At 37.7% G+C, this 23,130-nt stretch overlaps 1 protein-coding gene across 1 annotated transcript in view; it reads left to right on the top strand.

Moving 5' to 3' along the window:
- DOCK2 (dedicator of cytokinesis 2) overlaps positions 1–23,130 on the top strand; it is a 157,260-nt gene that overhangs the window by 18,184 nt on the left and 115,946 nt on the right. Inside the window, exons 10-23 of the mRNA XM_042025374.1 lie at positions 438–573; positions 1,165–1,240; positions 2,662–2,738; positions 3,068–3,193; positions 4,069–4,193; positions 6,684–6,782; positions 8,208–8,280; positions 8,356–8,459; positions 10,643–10,826; positions 10,929–11,026; positions 11,997–12,086; positions 12,331–12,431; positions 14,904–15,038; positions 17,266–17,374. Coding sequence (XP_041881308.1) covers positions 438–573; positions 1,165–1,240; positions 2,662–2,738; positions 3,068–3,193; positions 4,069–4,193; positions 6,684–6,782; positions 8,208–8,280; positions 8,356–8,459; positions 10,643–10,826; positions 10,929–11,026; positions 11,997–12,086; positions 12,331–12,431; positions 14,904–15,038; positions 17,266–17,374 — 1,533 coding nt within the window. The remainder of the gene's footprint in view (positions 1–437; positions 574–1,164; positions 1,241–2,661; positions 2,739–3,067; positions 3,194–4,068; positions 4,194–6,683; positions 6,783–8,207; positions 8,281–8,355; positions 8,460–10,642; positions 10,827–10,928; positions 11,027–11,996; positions 12,087–12,330; positions 12,432–14,903; positions 15,039–17,265; positions 17,375–23,130) is intronic.

The following is a 23,130-nucleotide window of genomic DNA, read 5'->3' as shown; positions in this document are numbered from 1 at the left end:
CCTTGTAAAGAGTGAGCAAGATGAAGAGAGAAGCAGAGGCAATCTTAGAAACAGAGCAAGATGACAAGTTATGAAGCTCTTCAAGGCAGAGACAATGTTTCAGTGGCCTTTCTTGAAATCAGTTTCCTGCCTCATGAATTTCTTGATGACTTGATTTATGTGTTTTTATCTGCTGTATCTCTTGATTGTTATTCTCTCTATTTACCTTACCTTTTTTTTTTTAAAACTTTAAACTGTCAGTCTTTTTCATCCCTTTGTTGTGCTCAGGTTTTTTTGTTTGTCGAGTTTTTGGGGGGTTGTTTGATTTGGGGTTTTATTGTTTAATTTTTTTTCCCATCGATTGTTAAGGTTCAGTTTATTACTGGAGGTCCTGTTTCAATTTCACAACTTGATTTTTCCCCAAGTAACACTGTGATTCTTTTTTGTTTCTATCTTAGGATCTTGGAAATAAAGACCTTAGCAGAGACAAAATTTATTTAGTTTGCCAAATAGTTCGAGTGGGAAGGATGGACCTCAGAGACAGTAACTCAAAGAAATACACACAAGGGCTCCGCCGGCCTTTTGGAGTGGCAGGTACCTGGTGTCTCCTGTGCTATGGCTGAATCAAGACAGCAGTGGTTTTTGCCAGCCCTGGACTATTAAAATCTCTACCAAGACATGTCAGAATACACAACAGCTCTATCAGTTTTTTCTATACTTTTTCAAGTCTGTAAAGACCGCACCTATATTTAGTTGCAGTAAAACTAAACTGAAATACACCTGCATTTTAGTTCAAGTCAGAAATACGCTTTTGAATTTAATTTCCTAATTATTCATATAGTGCCAAGGTGTGTGAGTGAAAGCACACCACCAGTTTAATAATAGATTCCCTTGCAGATGAAATAAAGTCAGAAATTATGTCCCAAAATCACCACCAAAGCTCTGATACCTGTATTCATGAGTTTATACTAAAACTGGTCTAAATTCTCCCTCTCTCTTCACAGCAGAATGTTGGTAGTGTGGACTTTGCACTAAATGCTCTGCTCCACAAACCTACCCCCACTGGGCTGCACTGCTGCTGATGAAAAATCTACACTTACTTGAGGCACGAGAACATTGATAGATAAGACAAGCTATTCTGAAGTGCTTTTATATGTTCTGATGATTTTTCTTTTGTTCTTCTAGTCATGGATATTACAGATATCATAAAAGGAAAATCTGAAAGTGATGAAGAAAAGCAGCATTTCATTCCCTTTCATCCGTAAGAGCATCATAGATATCTTTTTTTATATGAAAAAAAATATTTATTTATCCATCTTTTTGGCTGTAATTATCTGTGAAAGGTTAAAGAATAAGAGAGTTTTCCTTAAACAATTTTGTGTTGTGATAGTGCTAATTATTTAAGTATGACTTCAAAAGGCATTTAAGACTTGCAGGGGTACCACAGCACATTAGATTAATGCATAATTCCATGAATGTACTCCTTCAGACAGCTGATACTAATGCCTTTTCCTGGTCTTAAAATCAAGAGTCAAACACGGTTAGAAGGGGAAAAGGGATTTTACCTTGGGATTTATGTTAAAGCTCTTTAAGTGCACACGTCCAGGTCAAATGCACCTCCATGCACGCTGCAAGGCACACCCACAAAAGATCTGGTATCGTATTATAGGTTTTACTAATTAGCAGATCTATCAAAAATTCACCAATGAGAGGCTCGAATGAGCCCCTCTCCCCAAGGAGCCTTCTCCTGTGTGGTTCTATCTTAGTTTACAGAATGTGTTTTGGAGAGGACCTTGGGGTCTGGGGCACACTGATCCCCAGCTACGAAGCTTCTGAAATGTTGAGTCTCTCAGCTTGACAAACAAGTCCAAGAATGGAAGCAAAAGTACTAAGAATAGAGAAGATGTAAAAAAGTATAAAAGAAAAGGCAGAAAATCCTCATGGTGTCAGTACCAGGTCTGATTTCCTACACCCAAGTCAAATAGTTACAAGTACTCAACAGCAGGCTTTAAAAGCAAGGATAACTACTATTTTATGAGCTTGGTTCTGTTTTGAACTTGAGAAAAATCTGAGTAAAAACTATGTTCCCTTTAAAAAGTAATAGAATTATCATATACTATCTTCAAAAGAAATGCCAGAACAGCTGCCTGAAAATGTGATGCTCACAGATCAAATGCAGATACCAGTGGAAATACTGGAAATAACTCTGTGTGCCCTACATAGCACTGCTGCTATGTACTATGGAGGGTAAATAAATTCTGAAAGACCCAGGTATGACACACTGGTTTATTTTTTCACTTGTTTCCAATTTGACCCAACATGTTTGCTATGTGAGAATTTGCTTCTAAATTCAATAGTAGCCGATAAAAATTCCAAGTTCATTTATCTGGTTATTTGTCAGGGAAAGTGGACTGAGCTGGAGTGGCATGTTGGTGAGTGCATTCATATTGTCACTGTCACAAAACACCTTTCTTGGTGGTTGACTGAATCTTTTTCACTTCAGTGTACGCACAACTGAACGTGAGTGGGCTGCAACTTGAGTGAGAGATAATAAAAAAATACCGAAAGTAAAACAAGAAGGCAATACTGCAAAGACTGAGGCTGTTTGTCACTTATGTTCTAAACGGTGTCTGATATATTTAGCACTTAATTCCTGAGCAGACACTGCTGTTTCTCTTGCAGGGTAGTGGCAGAGAATGACTTTTTACACAGTCTCCTAAACAAAATCACTGCATCAAAAGGAGACAGTGGTGGACAAGGTAAAGTATCTTTTTTTTTTTTTTTTTTTAAGTAACACAGTATTTTTGTGGAACTTTATTTTATGTTGGATCTGTAGGACCACCATGGAGGTGGGTCAACTTCGAAGCTGGAATTGAGGAACCATGAATTTGTTACAGAATCTTAGGGGCTATTTAAATTAGTAGTGGCAGTTTTACATTATAGAGCTTTTCCTTTCATCTACAGGAAGTGGGAAAAGTGAATTCTTATTCCTGTTTTGGTTGGTAGAAGAGGCAATCATCTGAAGACAGATTTTTTTTCCCCCCCTACCAAAAATGTAATCTCTTTTTCCTTTTTTTGCACATGATAGGTCTGTGGGTAACTGTGAAAATGCTGGTTGGAGATGTGATTCAAACTAGAAAGGATTACCCACACCTTGTAGACAGAACCACCGTTGTTGCTAGAAAGCTGGGATTCCCTGAAATAATCATGCCAGGTAGGAGGTGCTTTGTTCTGTAATAGGAATGGATTTCTTCTCATTCTTTATGTTAATAAGTATCAGCTGCTGCCTTACTTATTTCTGTAATGGGTAACTCAGAGGCCCCTTAGAATTCATTCAGGGTAATTTTTGTTCCAATATTAGAGGCTTATATAAAATTGTGAAATCCTTGGAAAGTTGTTGCTCATACTTAAACAGGAAAAATAAAATCCAGACAGTGAGGGATAAACCTATCTCCTTGTACATAACTTTCTTATCCTGTAAGTAGATTAGGGTGGATGTCACTTGAATTTTAAATTAACCTTGTTTTCATCGTAACATATTGCTGTCCTTAATAATAATAAAAAAATGAATTTGCAATATCTTGATTTCAATTTCATTTGTATTTATGACAAGATATTTTTCCAACAGAAATCACTCACAGCCTGTTGTGCTCGTTTTTAGAAAACAAATAACCAAAACCTCCCTCGCCCCAATTCAAATAAAATCTCGAACCTTTTAAAAGTCATATGAATTAATTCAGAAGAGAAAATTAAAATATGAAGCTCCCTCTAGAAAGAGAGCTGTGTATTTGGGGAAAGTTCCTGATGGGATCATCCAGCACCTCACCAGCAGGTGTCGGGGCAGGACGGGAATTGCTTCGAGCCACTCTGAGCCCCCATTTGCTTCTCCTCGCGTCGTAGTTTTGCCTTAGCAAAGGAAAAGAACAGGGAATTTAAGTTCAGATGGAAAATAATATTTTTTTATCTGTTTCACCGCAAAAAGTGAGGTACTTGTGTGCAGTACAGTTAATCCTCTCACAGCTTTTGACATGCAGTTAAAAGCTCTCACAGCTTTTAAACTGATTTTTAACCTTCCAATTTCTCTTTTAGGAGATATAAGAAATGACATATATATTACATTGCTGTATGGAGATTTTGATAAATACAATAAAACAACTCAGAGAAATGTGGAAGTGATAATGTGTGTCTGTGATGAAGAAGGAACAATGTTGCCTGTAAGTTTTCTTTTTTTCTGCAGGAGGGGCATTGACACATGAGCTGCATTTTTGATGCAAGGGTTAACTTACACATTTTATAAAATACCACTATCCAAAAACTCACAGTTCTCTTACTTGTGTCATCCTGTGACATCTTGTGACAAATAATTTTTATGATTTTTAAAGTGATCTATCTATTAAAGCCCTATAAAAGTCTTGCATAAAAATGTAATGAGGAATAGCATTGAATGACCTATTTTAGCTGTGCCAAGGAACAAATGCTGATCCTGACAATTACTGCATTCTTACTCTAGGGTTTTTCTTGAGGAAATTCCCAGAGGAATGCAATTTGTACACTGAAATGTTGGAAGTACCATTTCTGCTACATAACAAACCCTTGATTTGTGCCAGAAATGTGTCATTGTGCCTTGAAAAAAGTACATGGCAAATAATGAAATTAGTGACAACAATTACATATGCAACATAAATATTTACAGCGTCTTTTTGCTTGTCTATTCCCATTTTGAGGATCTTTTGTCTTTTCCTTAGGGTTTTATCACCAGTTTGGTATTCAGGGAGATTTTTGACCTGTCATTTTCTGAGCTTCATAGTGTTGAGATCGTAAGGGCGAAATCATAAAGACACTTCTTGAGATAAAAAAAAGATGGAGTGAATCACTGTGGTTCATGACTTGTTTATGAACTGTGACTAACTGCTTGACCTAAAATGTAACTTTAAAGCTTGAGTAAAGAAAATTCTAATCCCACAAAACATTTAAGGTCCACACAACAAACTGTAGCCCTGATTACAAAACATTAACTATGACAGCACCTGACCATGACTTTCATGCACAGAAGTTAACTCTATTCTGTATTCTGTCTAATCACAGTTAAGATACTTAAAATACATACAAACAAAAGTATTCCTTAGGGAAATAAATCTATTACCATGCATTAAATCTTGCATTCCAATATTATGTGTGCTCAGTTCTGCAGATACATAATTTCTGCAAATACGAGGAGAAAGTGAATTTGTCATGTTGTCTTTGAGCTGAAATATCACACCTGGTCTCTGTGGGTAATATGGCTTAGACATATTTAAGCAACAATTTTGAGGAGTGAATTGAAATGTTGTTGAATGCAAGTAATAACAAAAGTCACTGGTTTTTCCTTTCAGCCTTTAAAAAAAACCCAAAACAACAGATGTTCAAACCCATGAATTTATATTAATGTTTCTCATAACAGGTATATGTGTTCCCTATGCAGGAAACTGGTTGGTTCTGTTTAGATATCAAACCAGTTCCAGTTGCAGAACTAGCCTTTGATCTACTGTTACAAGGAACAGGACTTCTGTTCCAAGTGAATGTAACAGAGGTGGCAAGCAAGTAGGTGCATAAACCTTGAAAAATCTCTTCTCAGGCAGATGAGACATTGCTTTCTGCAGTTAAATCCCTCTGACCAGACTGTACAAATCATTTTCAGGTATCAGCATCACACCCTTCTGGTCACAGGGCATCCTGGTGCTTGAAGGAGACTTTTAAGATTCACTGGATTTTCAGCAGGATTATTGCAACTTTGCAGCAGTTACTATAGCCTAGATTGGATTAATTGAATCTGTGCCTTCAGTAGAGGATTTAATGTTTGCTTCCTTCAGGGACTTTAGTTTCGTGTCTGAGAGGTATCAGAGATCTTGGTGCCTCCCTGTGCAGAAGTAGCTTTTACTCTGCATGTACAACTCAGCTGCAGTCAGCCAGACCAGATGGATGCAGGCCAAGTCTTCACAGACTCACTAAGAAAACTGAATTCCTATGAAAAGACAAGTTTTGAAGTTGATCAAATCTTTCACTTGGCTCTGTCCTGGTTCTGATAATCTTTAAAGAGCTGGAAATTCTAACTGTTTATTGTTGGTGCCTCTACAATGTCCAGTTTGGAAGTTGCTAGGTGTGCGGCCTAGCACTTCTGAGACTCTGCTGGAAGAAAGTATTTAAAAGTAAATAGAGAAATAAAAAGAATAATGAAGCTAGTTTTTTTTTTTCTTTTGTTTTTCTTCTACTAATTGAGAAGACGTGTTGGTTACTTAAATTCATCAGATGGAGAAATCGAGTCTATTGTATGTTCCTCACACATCTCTTAGAGCCCGTTGTGTGACCCCTGTAAAACACAATTACACTGGCCCTACCCATAGATTATGGTAAATGTTTATTTTCATTGTGTTCAGAGGCTTGGAAAATGCAGTATCTTCACACTAGTGCTTCCCCTCTCTTGGTGTTGTCATTATTTTTAATTCTGAATGATGCCATATACAAATTCAAACCCGCTGTGAGGCTGGGAAGCGGAGCCCATGAGGGGAAGCCATTGTCCCACAGCCGGAGTGGAATTCCCAGGTCAGGACTCTGAGGGGAGGTTCTCTGGTGATTTGGTTTTTCTCAAGTTAATTTACTCAAAATTGCTCAAAACTTCACCCAAATCAACAAGGCACTAAGCACTGTTTCTTCCCTCCTTCTGTAAGAATGCCATCTGCCTGGGAGCGGGGGACAAACCCGTGAGCGAGTACAGATCAGTTGTTTACTATCAGGTCAAACAGCCGCGTTGGATCGAGACATTGAAGGTATGGTGTGGATACTTCCCACTTGCTTTTTTCGCTTCTAAATGCCTCACACAGAAAGGTTGCACAGCATCAGCTTCTTCCAAAAAAACATCTTGTTCCTGACTGCAGCTGAAGGATGGAGTCTTAGTCATACATCAGTTATCAGAGATACATGATCTCTGAGGCTTGAAATTTGGCCTAGAAAATGATGTGTAGATTTTGTTCAGCAAAGCAAATGAGATCATCTTAGATAACCTTATGTCCTAACAGGGCTCATCAAAAGTGAAATACTGCATTTGTTCTGTTGTGCTGAAACAATGGAGATGAGGAGCTTCAATTAAAAAACAAACAGGACCAAACCAAAACCCAAATGAAAACATCCACCCCCTCTTTTGATTTCAAAAAGAAAAAACTGTCTTGCATCTCTTTAGAGACACACTAATAATTACCTAATCAAGCTTTAATGTCTATGATTGGAAAATGCCCAGAAGCTGCTAGGAACAGTTCTTATAAAGCAGTATCAAACTTGCATGGTTTTTTAAAGATAAAATAGCCTCGTATGACAAGCTTTCAATTATTACTTAAGGGTGTGTTATCTGTGATGCTGCAGGACAGGGAGGGAATGGAAGTGTGATTTCAAACAGAAGCTTATTTGTTGTTTTGAAAACATTGCCCCGTTCTCTTTATTGCTTATTGTACTAGTTCATTTTTAAATTATTCCGTAGTTCAGACTTGTGTACAGGATCCCTAACAGTTGCTCCTGTTGAAAAACATAGTTAATATTAAGGCATTGTGAAGTAAGATTTGTAAAGGGAAGTTGTGAATGGACACAAAGGTGTGCAAGCCCTTAGATTTTTAGAAGTATAAACTTGATAATATGAACATTTGTTCTTTCCCTTACACAGTTGGCCTTTTCTGTTGCATGTTTGACCTGAAGTATGCTGCTTTAAGAATAATGCACTTGCAAGTTCCTGTGATTTTCCTCAAGGCTTTGCACTGAACTTAATCACAAAAATATAGACAATTTATTTTGCTGGAATTTTCATACCCTTTTCACCTGACATTTAATAAATTGGTTGTCAATTTCTGTATCCAAAATGTGGAAGTTGCAGAGTGCAGAGGTGATGTTTAATTCTCTGTGGTTAACAGGGTGAGCAGTAGGACTGCACTGTGCTTATTTTCTAGCCTACAAGCAACTGTGTGTACTAACTCACTGGGTTTTGTGCTTCATTTCTTTGCTGGTGCAAGACTTTCAGCAAAATCTAACAGATCATTGCTTATCGGCCACCACTTCTGCTACTGTGATCAGGCTCAACAGTTTTAAATGGCCTGTGAAAGGCACTATGGAAACAGCAGAAGTGGGGCTTATTTATTCTAAAATAGGAGCTCATTACATGTGAAACCACCCCCCCTAACTCTCCTCACTGTGTTCTGATTTTACAAAAGGTAGCAGTCCCCATTGAAGACATGCAGAGGATTCATCTGCGCTTCACGTTCAGGCACAGGTCGACTCAGGAGTGTAAGTAGGGAATTTTTACTTTAGTGAATTTTAATTTGTTGATGGGTAGTCAACTCAAAATCTTTTGCTTTGCAGCTAAAGATAAGGGAGAAAAGAATTTTGCAATGGCTTACATAAGACTAATGAAGGAGGATGGAACAACTCTCCAAGATGGAGTCCATGATTTGTTTGTCCTAAAGGTATGGGCTCAGTCTCCCTTCCTCCCTTCCTCCCTTCCTCCCTTCCTCCCTTCCTCCCTTCCTCCCTTCCTCTCACAAGACAGCTTTTCTCCCACTGTTGCCTTTGACAGCATTGTATATTTACTTAGTGCTAGATGGATTTTATTATCCTATCAAAGATAATACGGTGTTTTTCATTGGAACAGAATGAAAAGTTGTAACCTGTTCCATTGTCAGTAAACGTTGCTCTGCATTTTAATGACATAAAGATGTTATCTAAGCACAGTGAGAGATGATTGCTCTTTTTACCAATATATGTGCTTTTGGCCTTCTGTAGTATAGAGAAAATTATGCTGCAGCTCCACATCTGGGTGGGTACCGTTCCTCTTGCTGGAGGTGGGGAAGTGTTTGATCCATTTGGAATCTTTGTCATATGAATAATCTGGGAATGCAGTCTTAGGGAAATGGTTGTTTTAAACTTCTGTGTAGTTCCTTAGGTACAAAAGTCAAAGTTTCAGCAATTTGGTTTTGGGTGTGAAGAATAGCTTTAGCTACAGGCCTGGCTGGACACAGGTAACATCTTTGGGAAGGAAGCAGGGAACAGACGTTTCAAGACTTTTGTTTTATTTCCCCTCTTGGAGAATGGTGTCTAGCAGGAACTAAGAACCAGAAATCACTTCCAATATAAAGGGAACTTAAGTTATTTCTCATCACTCTTCTCAGTAAACAAATTTGCTGTAACATTAATGCCAAGTGAGATGCATGCAACTAAATCAAGTTGCTTAGGCAAGCCAAAAGAGATTAATGGCAGCATGTAGTTATTTATCTTCTCTTCATTGAAACTATCATTTATAAATATTGAGACTAGAAGGAAAATTGTGGACTGTGTGGTTAGTGTTGGCTATGAAATTCCACGTAATTCATTTCTGCTTCAGCTCAGTAATTTTTTCCTGAAGTGACAGCATGGATGAGAAATGCTAAATGGAGTTGACCTAGTTTATGGTTGTGAGAAGCAGACAGATTCTCTGACATATGCTTGCCTATTCTAGTATTAAAAACAGTAATTGTAAGCTGTAAGTGTTTAAAGCAGTCATACATCTGGCCTCACAAAATAAGTAATTTGAAAACTGCTAAGTTTAAACCGTCTGGATCTTTTTGAGAGACTGTTGGATCAAAATTTCACGTCTTTTTCCCATTGTCTGTCTGACTTGTCCCAAAAAGAGGAAGTCAAGAGTTGCTTTTGCTTCCAGAAATTTGGGAAGTAATTATTTGGCAAGCCTGATACAGTCATGGATGTTAGTACTGTTTTCTGTTGTGCTACATTAGGGTTTTGCCTCTTGTCTGTCTAGGTCTCTTATAGTCAGCTTTTAACCTTATCTCTTGTTTGATAGGAAGTAGAAACTGCACATCTGCAGTCACCAAACCAGATAAAACTACAAAACTTTAAAATGTCTTGCTAAAATATGGTTTTGAAGCTCCTTGTTCATGCACATTTGTAGATTAAAGGTCTGCAACTGAGTCATATCTGTGACAGTGTTGCAGCTTTAAGTGGCAGCTCAAACTCATCAGGGAAATTTTCTGGAGTAGTTTTGTTAAAAAAACCCATGTTCTCTAAACAGTGAGTAGCATGATTTTTATTGCCTTTGTCTAAAACTATTTTCCTGTCTGGGGAATCCTAAGGTGAGACCCAGAAAATCTGTGGGATTGTGGTACACAAGCTGATGAAAGAGAGGAGGGAAAAATATCTGTTGGCTCTGTGGTTTTGTACTGTTCATTCTACTGAAAAGCACATATTTATGTCATTTAGCTGCTGCGGCATACTGTGTTATTTAAAACATAACCTTACCATGCCCTGATCTTTTATGTTCAAGGTCCACATACAAAGTTATGATGGGGATACCAAAATAGTGCTGTTCTTCTTTCCTTAGTCCTGTTTTCTGCTTTTAAGTTGTGTGCAGACATTCTAATCATATTGTCTATATCCTGTGTACAGTCTTCAAGGTGATGCTCAGTAGTCTGCTGTGTTCCACACCTCTTGACATTTTAATGAGAGATTGGCTCTTGCTTTTACTCTGCCAGTGGTGTCACCCCTCATAGTCCCTTCCTACACCTTAGTTATGTTTACTTCTCTAGAAAGCACAAAATAAGTTCAATTTTAAATGTGGTGCTGTGAAATGGGTAATGAATGGTGTGTTGTTTTTCAGGGGGACAGTAAAAAAATGGAGGATGCTGGTGCTTACTTGATGTTGCCTTCTGTCCGTCAGCCCACAGAAAACAAAGGAGCAACCTTAGTCAGGAGCTCAAGTATTGTTGGGGGGCTTTCAGTCAGCTCTCGAGATGCATTTTACATTTCAACTCTTGTTTGTTCTACAAAGTTAACCCAGAATGGTATGTATCTTCTAAACAGGTGGGAGTTTTAGAAAGAAGACATTTGCACAGATTGATAAACACATTTGAAATTTTAATGTCTGTGCGTTTATTTTCTGTTAGTGGGCTTGCTGGGTCTCTTGAAGTGGCGCATGAAGCCAGAGCTGCTTCAGGAGAACCTGGAAAAGCTGAAGATTGTGGATGGAGAGGAAGTAGTGAAGGTAAATCTTTAAATAGTTATTCTAGTAATAGTTATTCTAGTAATGCCTTTGTTAGTTTGCAAAGGACATGAGCAAAGCTCTTCATTAGAGAGAGCAAGAAAGCAAATACCTGGACAGGATTCTTGACAGTGCTGGCCAGCTCTCCTTCTACTTTTTGATCTCAAATATCTTTGGTATTGCCTCTTGTTGGGCTGGGGGATTTGCAAGATTATTACTAGGAGATGAAGATAGTAAAGATAAAGTATTTTTCACTATCTCTATTTATCTGTTTCCTTTTGTCTATCTGAAGTAGAACAAACAATTCCTACTGCTTTCTTTGCAGTTCTTAATATTAATTTACGTGTTGATATTAAATCCAAGAAGTGTTATGTACCCAACTAAGCTCTTTCTTAATGAGTATAATGTGAATAAAAAATTGTTACTACTTTGGAAAATGGCAGACCCTATTTATTACCTTTGTCTTCAAACGCAAACTAGTTGTCTCTGGAGAGAAGGAATGAATATTAAAAAAAAAAAAAAAAAGTAGGAGGAGTGGATTTTTTTAACCAAAGATTTGTGTCCCAAGTCACTGAGGTACTTTTCTTTGATTTAGAGCAGAATTTGAATTAGACCACAGAAATAGGAAGAGTGTTTTTAATCATCATGTGTATGTGAAAATAGCAACTACTAATCTGTGTCACTAAGGAATGCAGTTTTAACAAGTTTCGTATTTTATACAATATTTTTATATTTTCCATAACTCTGAGCTAAGCATGTATTATTGATTGCTCATGTGTCTGAGGATGTAGGTTCTTAAAATTAAAGCAGCTAGAGCCTAAATCCTTGGAAATGTTTTCTGAATTTAAGTGATGTTTCAGTAAAGGTAGTGAAATTCTAACTTGAGGGAAACCAAGTCTATTATCAGAAAACATTCATGTGAGGTTTTCAAGTTGAATTGGTTATCAATTTGTCCTTTTGTGTTGTTCTATAGTTTCTCCAGGATACATTGGACGCCCTGTTTAACATCATGATGGAACATTCCCACAGTAATGAGTATGACATTCTTGTCTTTGATGCACTGGTAAGAATCAGCACCAATGATTTTATTTGTCAAAGTAAAGAACTTTAGAATTTTGAACAAACTATGAAGTTGTTCATTTCAGAGAATTAATCTTAAAGTCTCTATAGAACAGAGGGATATTACTCATTGACTGAAAATTAAATTTCTTTAAAAACCTAAATAGTAAATTACCAGAAATATTTTTAGAAAGTTAATATTTAAATTTGAAATGGGACTCTGGCTAATTGTGTCCCTGTCTGTTTAGATCTACATCATAGGGCTCATTGCAGACCGTAAGTTTCAGCACTTTAACACTGTTTTGGAAGCATATATCCAACAGCACTTTAGTGCAACCTTGGCATACAAGTAAGTTTGTTTTATCTTCTTCCTCTTTTTTCCTAAACCTTCACCATCACATAAAGGAAAGTAAATCCTGCTTGTGACTTTTCTGATGTAATTAGTGGTGGCTGTTGTTTTGATGCTGCTGTTTGCTTATCTGCCTCTGAGACATATTTGGTTATAAATGGAATTAATGAACCAATAGCAAATGATTTGGGGTTAAATGATGCTTTGGCATTTGTTTTCTGTTGCCTGGATTTTGCTGTGTCTGAGCACTTCAGATGTATCCTGTTAAATTTATCAAAAGATGCTTTGCTGTAAAGCCTCTCCCTTCATATCCCTGGCCTTAAGCTGAAATGCCTCAAGTGAGGGAGGGCTTGAGGATGTCCTTAACCCATTTACATAGGTTTCCACTTTTTTTTCCACATCAAGCAAACTCAAGGGGAAAAGAATTGTTTGGGAACTGTCAAGTCTTCATATGCATTTCAGTCTGATGTTGGGTCAGGAGGGGTTCAGTGCAGTGAACTGGAATTTTGGTATTTGTTACGTGTTCTGCTGTAAATGGAGTTTTAGTATTTGTTACATGGTCATGCCAGTGGGCAGGTGGATGGACTTGTAGTGGTTTATTATTTTATTTGTTTTCAACTTCTGGAGCTTCCACATAATGCTCAGATGGGAAGACATGGACTCATAGAAGAGAGTAAAAACCATGAGGACATGTTATACACCAAATTTAATGCTGGATTCCTACTTTATTTAGAATAGGTTTTTGCAGATGATGGTAGGATAAAATGACTGAATTATGAAGGAAGGTAGCATCTTCAGCTGCTGCTGATCTCTGGATGTGCTATAACAGGATAGATGTGGGTTTTTAATCCACGTGATATCTTGTTCTGGCAGCTTAATGGAGTGGCAGATTGAAGCAGAACTTTAATTTGGAACATGAATAGTATGTGGAAGACCTGAGCTGAAGGTTTGAAATAGTTGAGGATATCTTCTAGTGCCTGTGCTGAATTTGCCTTAGTTCTAACTCAACAGAAAATGTCACAAAAATCATGCACTAGAACATGAGTTTCCTGGAGTTGAAAGGCAGCAGTGCAAAACCAGCCCTGACACCCCAGTAAAGTTGAAATGAGCATTAGTGGGCTCAGAAAGCTCAAGCACAAAGAATGTGCTCTTCTTCAACCCTCCCTCACTCCATAAGTAATAAGCACATGTAATTTAATGCTTTATATTACTGTGAAAGAAGAGAAGGAAGGGTACAGGACCTCTCAGGACAGCCTTATTTGCATAAAATATTTCTAAGACTTCCCTGGCTGGGAGTTTCTGGTGACTTAATCTATATGGTAGAGGCAAAATAATAATGTTTATGGTTGTTCCCCACATCATGTGTTTTCTTGGCATTATTGATTCAATGCAAGAATCTTCTTCATGGAAGATTTACTCTGTTTCCAGAATTATTTATGAAATAAACAAGTGTGTGTGGCCTAATTCCTAACTAGGAAGGAGCTACTGTGTCCCAGACATATTATAACCATGTTATGTCATGGTTGGTTGGCCAAACTGTTACCTATTTATTCAGTTCCTGGTTAGTCATCCTTTCTCCTGGCTTTTAGAGAGCTCTGAGAGGGCTTAATGTGCACTCCCCCTACATACAATTTGGGTACATTTTGTTCCAACTCAGAGAAGCTATAAAAAGGAGTAAATGGAAACACACAATGGTTGTAGTGCCCAGAAGGCTCAGAGGCTGAAAGCACAGCATTTTTGTCCTGAAATGTGAGTTAGGCTGGGGATGTGTATTAGTTACTCAGGAAGTTGGTTGTTGGCTTTGTTTGTTTAGGGCAGGGGACAGTGGATCTCCATTTCTGTTGTGATTTAGGAAAAAAACCCAACCACCCTTATCTTAGTATGGCTGCATTAAAATCAAGACTGCATTATTAGTATTGGTTTAATCATTTAAGATGATTCTATAACTATAAATTAAGGGACTTAATTTTAGGTGAACTTCTGCACTTTTCTAGCAGGCTGTGTGTTTAGCAAAAAGTTGCTCTCAGATCCAGAGTAAGGAAGTGTTTAATAAAATAAATAATTTAAGCAGATATTGCTGTGTACTGGAATACTGTAATATTTACATGCAGTTAATTAGAGTGTGGTGGTGTTTAATCACTGCTCAGTGCAGGTAGGCAGAAGTAATATTTCGTGTTACCTTGTGCATATGTATTACAAACTTCTGTAAAGGTGCCTCCAGGACTGTGAAAAGTCATGCTGCTCTTTTGGGATTGCAGGTTGCTCTCTTGCTTTTGCAGCTACGAATTTGCTCCTCATTTGTTTGTACTGACAGAATTTGTGCAACATAAATGCAGAAGTACATGCAGCCTGTTTTGTTGTATGTGCTCGACTAAGCATGAACATATATTTAGAGTTGCCAAACAAGTTAAAGAAGTTAATTTAAAAAATAATAATAAAACCAAATTGTTTAAATTTTTTTTTTAACTTCAGGAAATTAATGAGTGTTCTGAAGACTTATTTGGATATTTCCAGCCGAGGAGAGCAATGTGAACCTATCCTAAGAACTCTGAAAGCACTGGAATATGTTTTCAAGTTCATTGTTAGATCAAGGACATTATTTTCACAGTAAGTACTCAGATATTGCAATTTAATTACCTGTCAGACATAGAAGGAGACCTGAGAAGTAGAAAAAGTTGATTCTAAAATAGAAATGGTTTTTATTTTTACAAATAAAACATAAAAACTGGCAACTTCTCTAAAATACAGATATTGCTGACATATTTTTTGGAGAGGAAATATTCAAAAATCTGCTTTCTGATTCTCAGTGTAAGTTCCAGAGATGTATTTAGCAATAGCAGCAGGTCTCAAAGCATGATTATTCTTTGTGTCAGGTGGCTTGGCCTAAGACCAGTGGATGGCCAAACGTCTCAACAGATGGCTGGAGGCTGGAGACTTGTCCTTGAGAACACGGTGTTCAGCCCCTCAGACTGTGCATTTCAGTAACCATGGTCACACTGAATTTAGGGGTTTGGGTCTCCTGTTGAGGAATTTATAGGGAAGACTCCATGGACAGGATGTGCGTAGCTCAGGCAAACAGAGGAGGTGTATTTACAAGTGAAGTTCAGGTTTAGGGGGAAAGGAGGATGGGAGAATGAAGTAAATGAAAAGTGGAAGGAGAAAAATTACGCACTGGTAACTGTACTCTCTCCATATACCAGAGACCCATTCCCTCAATTCTTTTCTGCTTCACCTTTCTCCATTTATCCTGAGCTGGTTTCCCATACAGCTTGTTCTGACATCCTTTTGCTCTGTGGCTGAAGGAACGCAGGGGCAGAGGCCAGGCAGTGGCAGACTCAGGCCTGTAGGGAGAGCGAGTTGTTGGGTGTTGTGTTTGTGGCTGGCATTCACCAGAACAGGAAGGTGTTCTGTTCTAGCTGTCTTTTGCTCAGTGAGAACTCTAATACCATTTTTCTCTGTTATTCCACAGTCCATTAAAAGAAAAAGATCCATGTGGATTTATAGTTTTGTAAAATTAAGTTTACTTGCTGAATTATGAAGTTTTGGTTGAAGTAGGAGTAGATTCAGAAGGTATTTGCTGCTACAGATAGTACCTTAGAAATATTATTGTCTCTAGGAACCTACCATTTATAGATGGATACAGGAAAACAAGGTGTAAAGCTGTATAAGGAAGGAGATGATGCTCAGGAGAGCAGAATATAGCTTTGTATTTTATATTTTTATCATAGGTGACACGGCAGAAGGGGACATTAGAGTTTTGGGGAAGGAAGCATTGTGTAGAGGATTATGGAAAATTTCTTGTCTGGATGAAGGTCATAAGGCAGAAGGGGTTTGCTTGGAGAACTGTGGTCCTCATTTTAATCTCTCATGTTATCTCACAGCTAAAAGTTGGACAATCTGTCACAAAGTAGGTTATTGCAATGTGTTGCATATTCAGGTGATTATCTACACGTATCTACTCCTACTTAACTAGAGGTCTGAAACTATACATTGATTGGGCAATTATTGTTATTATTGTAGGCAGTCTTATATTTCAAGTTGAAAAGAAAAGCAAATGACACTGCAATACATAACTTTAAAAAGAGATTTTTCTCTTCTGATAGAGCAGAAAAGGCAGCACTTAGCTCACATTATTCTACTCACATTTCAGGACTCTCTTGTCATCTTGGCTTTTTTCTTAGCTTGTTTTTCTTTAACTTTTGATAGCTGTATCACATAGCTAGTTTCACATGTCACCAGTGTTTTTATTCTCTATGTAGGCAGTGTTTAGCACTAAGAGCCAGTATGAATAATACAGAAGAGATAATCTGAGGGATTAAAACTTTTGGACAGGGAATGGAGAAGTAATGGAGTGAGCTCAATTTAAATGCACTTTTAAACTTTTAAGTGTCAAATGGAGACTTTTTTTCAAAAAGAAGACTGGTTAATGGGGCCAGTAAAAATAGCTCTTGGAAAAAGTGGCAATAGCAGCAGAAGACAGAAATTGTCATAATTTGTGAAAAATATCCTAGAGTAGCTCAGTTGTAGTGGGGAAAAAAAACCCAATTTTTTTTTGCATATAAGTTACTTTGAAAGTAAAATGACTTATATAAGCTCCAGTCTGGAAGATGTCATGCTTCAGAGGCTTTTAAAACAATTGAAAGTGGTTATGTAGTATTCAAACTGAAGAATTTCTACACCATACAGTGAATAGCAGTTATATCCCATTGGGGAAATAGCTATGTACATAATATTGGATCAGCTTCGGAAATAGGTATTTAGTGTTAAATCTGTTACATCTGGGAGGATGAAACTTTCTGATTCTGAAAGGATAACCTAATGCATCTCTTAACAGATTATATGAAGGCAAAGAACAAACAGAATTTGAAGAATCAATGAGGAGACTCTTTGAATCCATCAACAACCTGATGAAAAGCCAGCATAAAACTGCCATTTTGTTGCAGGTTGGTGTGTGCTGGGAAACCACTTGGATTTGGTTTTCTGTATGGTTTTTGTACGTGGCCTTTTTTATTTTTGATCTTTTTAAATAGAGGAAAAGACACTCAGGAAATTTATCCAATATGCCTCTTTTGTAATTCCCCTTTACTGGAAGAGCAAGTTGTCTGACAAATTTGAAGCCTAGTTTGAAAAGGTCACAACAAGATACACTTACAGAAATTCTATGAAAGTAGTCAGGGAAAGAACCATGACACAGATGTTGGAACCATTCAACCAATCTAATGACATGAAGCCTCCAGTGGGACCTGAGCACTTAATTCTTGAGTTTCTCCAGATAATGTTAAACAGGGATTCCACCATCTTAGTGGGGAAAATAAATTTTATTGTCTCAGTCTTTGGAAGTTACATTGTTTAAGCTGAAAATAGGACCAGGTTTTGCCATTCATGTCAATCCTAGTTACTCTAACACCTCAGAATCTGATGTTTTAAAGAAAACTAGAAAAACAGGAGCTATTAACATCTGTAATATCAACTAATTTGCAGTTCTGTATTAAGATGAAAAACTATCAGGATTTCCTGTAGAGTAAAATGTAGAAGATTTATTAGGCAGCTGCGATACTGATGCTTCATACATACTTTATTAAAAACTCATTGTATTTATTTAGCTCGAATTTTCCTCTGGCTTTGTGTTTTGATTCCTTTTGATATGACTTAGATTAGAAGTGGAAGCCCATGAAAATGTCTGTCTTGAATAGAACCTCAGGTGGCTCATCTTGAGGTTTGTATTAGCTGACACTTCGCACGGAGTGTTAATGTGCAACTGCAAAAGAGCTGAAAAAGTAAATACCAAGTTAATTGTATAATACCATGGTTACAGTAATGTTCTAAATGCATTTGAAAATCAATCAGACCCACTGTTACTTGATAATTCTGTAGAGGCCTTCCTGGGAATAGTTTATGTATTTGAATACTACATTGGAAGCAGGAGAAACTTCTGAAGAGATAAAAGCATCTTTAAAGTAATACTGAAAGAGTTTATATAATAACGTTTGCTCTTATGGTACTTTTACTAATTAGGAAAGAGATCTTGGAGGATTTCATGCTCTTTGGGAGAGCATGTCACATCACTGCATTCTGCCCTGCCTCATCTCAAAGTGGCTGTGTGGGATTGTCCATCTGTGTTTCCCTAATGAGCAGGGTAGTTTCTTCTTGAGAGTGACAAGAAAGGGTCATAGAAAACTTTTTCTTCCTCAAGAGTTGCTGGGTGTGCAAGTGGCAATGGTGCACCTGAAAGGCTGGTGGGAGTGTTTCAGAACAGGTTGTAGTGCCAGTGGCACCATGACACTGCATGTATTGAGGAATGATGAGTGTGCCTACCCTCACTTCCATATTTGCATGTTTAATGCCAGTTCCTAATCCTATACCTGTTTAGCAAAAATGCACGCTCTCTTGGTTGATGTTCCTCAGAAATAGCAGAACTTTGAAAGCAGAACTGAGCATCTCTTAGAAGGACTAAAGGAAAGAAATCTAGGCTAATTTTAAAGAGCACATAAGTGTGTTTCATTAACAGACTGGTTAGTAAACAGTTATGCTTTGATCAATACCATATTGAAAAGGAATATTTTTGATTTCTAATGAGTGCTGTCAGTTGTGCAAAATGGGTCCTATTTATTCCTAAGCATGAAGCACTAGTGGGATTTTGGGTATCTAAATCTGCATAAGGTACTGGAAGTTTTCTTTTTAGCAGGATTATTTTATGGCAGATGTGAAATACTGGTTTACATCATAACTGTGTTCTTGTTCCAAATCCTAATGACTCATACAGCTATGTCTCTGAGAGAAGTCTACAAAGAGATTGCTTTACATACAGTAAATAAAAACTACTGTATTGATGTTACAGAATTCTAATGGGAGAGGCACGGAATAAGAAGTGTCCAGCTGTAGTTCAGCGCTGGCTGCTGGAAATAAGTTTAATGGGGGGAACAAATAAGAAATTAACACTCCCACTTCATCATGAACTCCATAAGCAAGTCAGCCACAGCTTTCACAAGGGACAGTATTTCTGTGCCTGTTTGGAGGAGACTTCCGTGATGATACCTGAGACTCCTGCTCTGGTGGGTGGATGCAGACCAGAAAACAGAGATAATTTCTGCTGAGAGGGAGGAGAAAGGAGTAGGAAGAAATTCATAAATCTGCCTCTGCCTAAATCCAAGACTGATTTCCCTTGGCGAATTTGAGGTGACAATGATAGATGTTGTAGTAGTACAAATTAACTTTGCAGAATAAGGGACAGGTGATTCAGTGATTCTACAGACACATGAGACTCCATAGGTGTTACACTTTGCATACCCAGAGAGGGAAGTTCAGAGAGTCTGTTGGAAAAATACAGGAATAATCAGAAAATTAAAACTCTCTTAAATCTGTCACAGTTGGAATTATCATTGATAAGTGGAACTAGGTTGGTAGGATCAATTGAAAATGTTCAAGTAGATTATTGTCTGAAGATATCAGAGAATAAAGTTTTAGCAGCCCTTAAGAAAGTTAAAGTAATTGGGTTTCTCAGGATATTGAACTAGTTTGCAGAGCCTTTAAATGTGAATTTTTAACTCTTATTTCATCCTTGGATGTCCAAATGCCTATCGGGTTTAACTGTAGATGATTTAAAGAAGTATTTCGAAACCTGAAGTTTCTTGGTCTCTGCTATCTTTTTTTTACATTTTTTTTTAAATTTGGAGCTCAGTATTTTAGCCAGTAGTAATTTTCCAGTTGTTTTTACCGATAGAATCACACTCAGACTTGCGTTGAAAATTAATTCACTCAGGAAAAGATTGTTTATAAAATTATGTGTTATATGGAACAGCCTCATCTGTGCCAGAAGCACTTTATTGTTTCAATTTAACTTTATCTACTGAGTGATATCTTACTTCCTAATCTGTTAAATGGTGTATACATTTACAAAAAGTTAAAAATCTATCTTTTAAGTCCTTGTTCTCAAGCTGACTGAAGTGGATTGAGGCTTTGACTTATTGTAACGTCTGAGCTTTGAGAAGGGCAGATATCTGGTTCTGTTTTGCAGCACTGTTCATACAAGTTTTGAACAGCTGAAGATTGAGTTGTTAGTTTATTGTTGGTGAACTGGAAATGTCCATGTTAATCCACATTAGCCTTTCTTAAAAAAACCAAATTCTGGAGTTGGTCAAGTTATCTCTTTTTTTTAAAGAAGCAGACAGAAACCTTCTCAACTTCAGCATTGCATGAAGTAATTAAGCTACAATTAGGATTATATTTTCAATATCCCTACTGTGCTGATGTTTAAGAGCAACCATCTGAGCTGCAGAGTGGCCTGGGTGTGGGTCCTGGCACGGCACTTCGTAAGACTGGCCCTTGTAGTGGAGATTTGAAGTGGTTTAAGATCACCAGTACAAGTATCAATGTGCAGGTGTAGGGTAAGAGTTCCTCCTTTTAAGAGTGTTTTACAGATTTTTCTTGTAATTATTTAAACCAATTAGTTCAGAACTTATTTTGTCTTTACGATTGTAGGACTTTCTAGGTACTAGAGATAAACCTTTCTTTAATTTATTTTGGCAAGGATGATGTTACAGCTTTGTTGCATTTATCAGTTGCTTTTCTGTAGCCATTGCTGGTGACTTTTGTAGATTTTAGAGAGTTTTTTTCATGAAGTCTGTACTTCTGGGGGAGAGAACCCCTGAAATCTGGAAACCTGGAAATCAGTTTCCAGAACCTGCAAAGATTTTGGTGAAGGGCAGCTTGGGGGTGAGGGGTAATAAGGGAGGTACCTATCCTTTGTCTGAGCCCTCAGGGAAAAACCCTTCATTTTTAGCGGATGTGTTTTGTGTCTGTTTAAATCATCCTCTATTTCTGGGGAATAAAATTGAATGAATTATTTTGAAATTTCAGATTATGTTTTTTAGATCATCCTACTGTTGACTTCTGACTGTTGACTGTCTGTGAGTGTGCCCTTTCATTGACCAGCTTGTGCTCTCAACCTTAATTTACAAATCAAGCCCCTGCTCCTTTTCCAACTGTTCTGTTCCTCAACTGACACACCACATTTGACCTACAGATGGTCTTGTCTGCTGCAAATGTCAGCTCTCCCCAGCTCACTCCTAGGCACTGATTTGAGAAAGCACAACTCCCTGTGCTGTGCATGCTTTCAGAAACCTTAGATGACATGTTCTCAAGGTCATTGAAACATAGGAAAAAGAAATTGTCTGTGGCATTGGAAAGTATGAAAAATAAGGGAACATGAAGATACTGCCTTTCTCTCATTCTTCCTCACACACTTTTGACCCACCCTACTGCTGCAGTAGACTCCGAGGACTTTATGCATCTCTGTAGAGTTTTCTTATGAGAGAGCAAGCCTAGAAAGGTACTGATAGTGATGCTTTGCTTGTGGTGCACAATGGGGGATGGTACAGTAACTTCTTAAAGTTGCCTTGATGGCAAGTAAAATTAGATTAAGAAACAGAGCACCAGTGATTTCTTGGAATGTACTTTTCATCTCATGGGTACTCAAATTTCATGAATATGTATAATGTAATGCTGCAAAAAGAGGGCAGCTAAAAATAAGCTTGGTCAGGAGTAAAGGTTAAAATAAATTTAACAGTACATTGTATATGTAAGAAATAATTTTCTGCAGTGCTGTGGGTTTATCTGTACCCGCTTAAAAAACTAATCTCTTAAGGTTTGAAGAATGCAGAACATCTTGTACTGCTGACTAGGAGATTTTAATGACTTCATTAAGGGCAGTGCTCAATTGTGTCCATAGTGCATCATTTGAAGCAATTATTGCAAATGAAACTTGGGAGTCTAAAGTAGTGCAGGGGATATACTTGTAATTGTACTTCAGCTGGAACTATGGATCTGCAGAGAGGTGGCAGCTCCACCCTTCCCACTTCCCTCCTATGCAAGTGTAGAGCAGGGAATATGTGAAAGTCAGACAGCACAATAGTCCAGGAGTCAGTGGAGCACTGCTTGAAATATTTTGTGGCCACTGGTGGCTCTATCTTTTATCAAACATCTATCACAGTACCTGTGAATTGCTGTAAGATGAAACTCAGATGCTGCTGTGCAGTCTCTTCATGCAGTATTTGTAGCTTGAAAAGCGAGGAACAGCACGTGTCTGAAATAAAGCTGGAGCCAGTTTCCAGCCCAACACAAGTATTTGTATGGGTGTTTTAAATAGCCCTGGGATTTTCCAAATCAGTAGAAGATATAATCTCTTTGTTGAAGTTGCAACAGCTTTTAAGCACTCTTTTGACCTTTCTAGGCTTGTGTATGAATGTGGGATGAGATCTGCAGGAGAGTGACTTTATCTGAAGGTATCTTAAGCCAGCATTTAGTCTCTTTGAAATACCGTATTCACTCTTGCTGAAGGCTGAACTCTTTTTTTCAATCAAGACATGGATAGTTTTTTGGGTTTTTTGAATTGGCTACTGCAGTGGAAATTCATACAAATAAAATTATAGCTTTATTGTGTTTAAAAGGTCTGAAAGAGAGCCAAAGAAAGCTGTGCTCTGATTGTCCTCATCCAGCCCCCCTACTCTCAAAAAGGAGACTAAGTTTTTAACAAGGAGCTTGCTGTGTACAGGTACAGAGCAATATTGAACCTAGATAGGCTTTTATCAGATAGAACTGTAACAGAAGACTTCATGTCACTGTAGCTTAGTTCTCGGCAAAATGTTAGTAGGAATTTATACCCTAAAGCTGCACAGTGAAGTAAAGTACTGCAAGTTAGTTT

The sequence above is a fragment of the Corvus kubaryi genome, unplaced genomic scaffold (genome assembly GCF_017639235.1).
Source record: "Corvus kubaryi isolate FWS band 111438036 unplaced genomic scaffold, C.kubaryi_AGA036_p1.0 37270, whole genome shotgun sequence".
NCBI lineage: Eukaryota > Metazoa > Chordata > Aves > Passeriformes > Corvidae > Corvus > Corvus kubaryi.
This window is presented reverse-complemented; position numbering and strand designations above follow the sequence as displayed.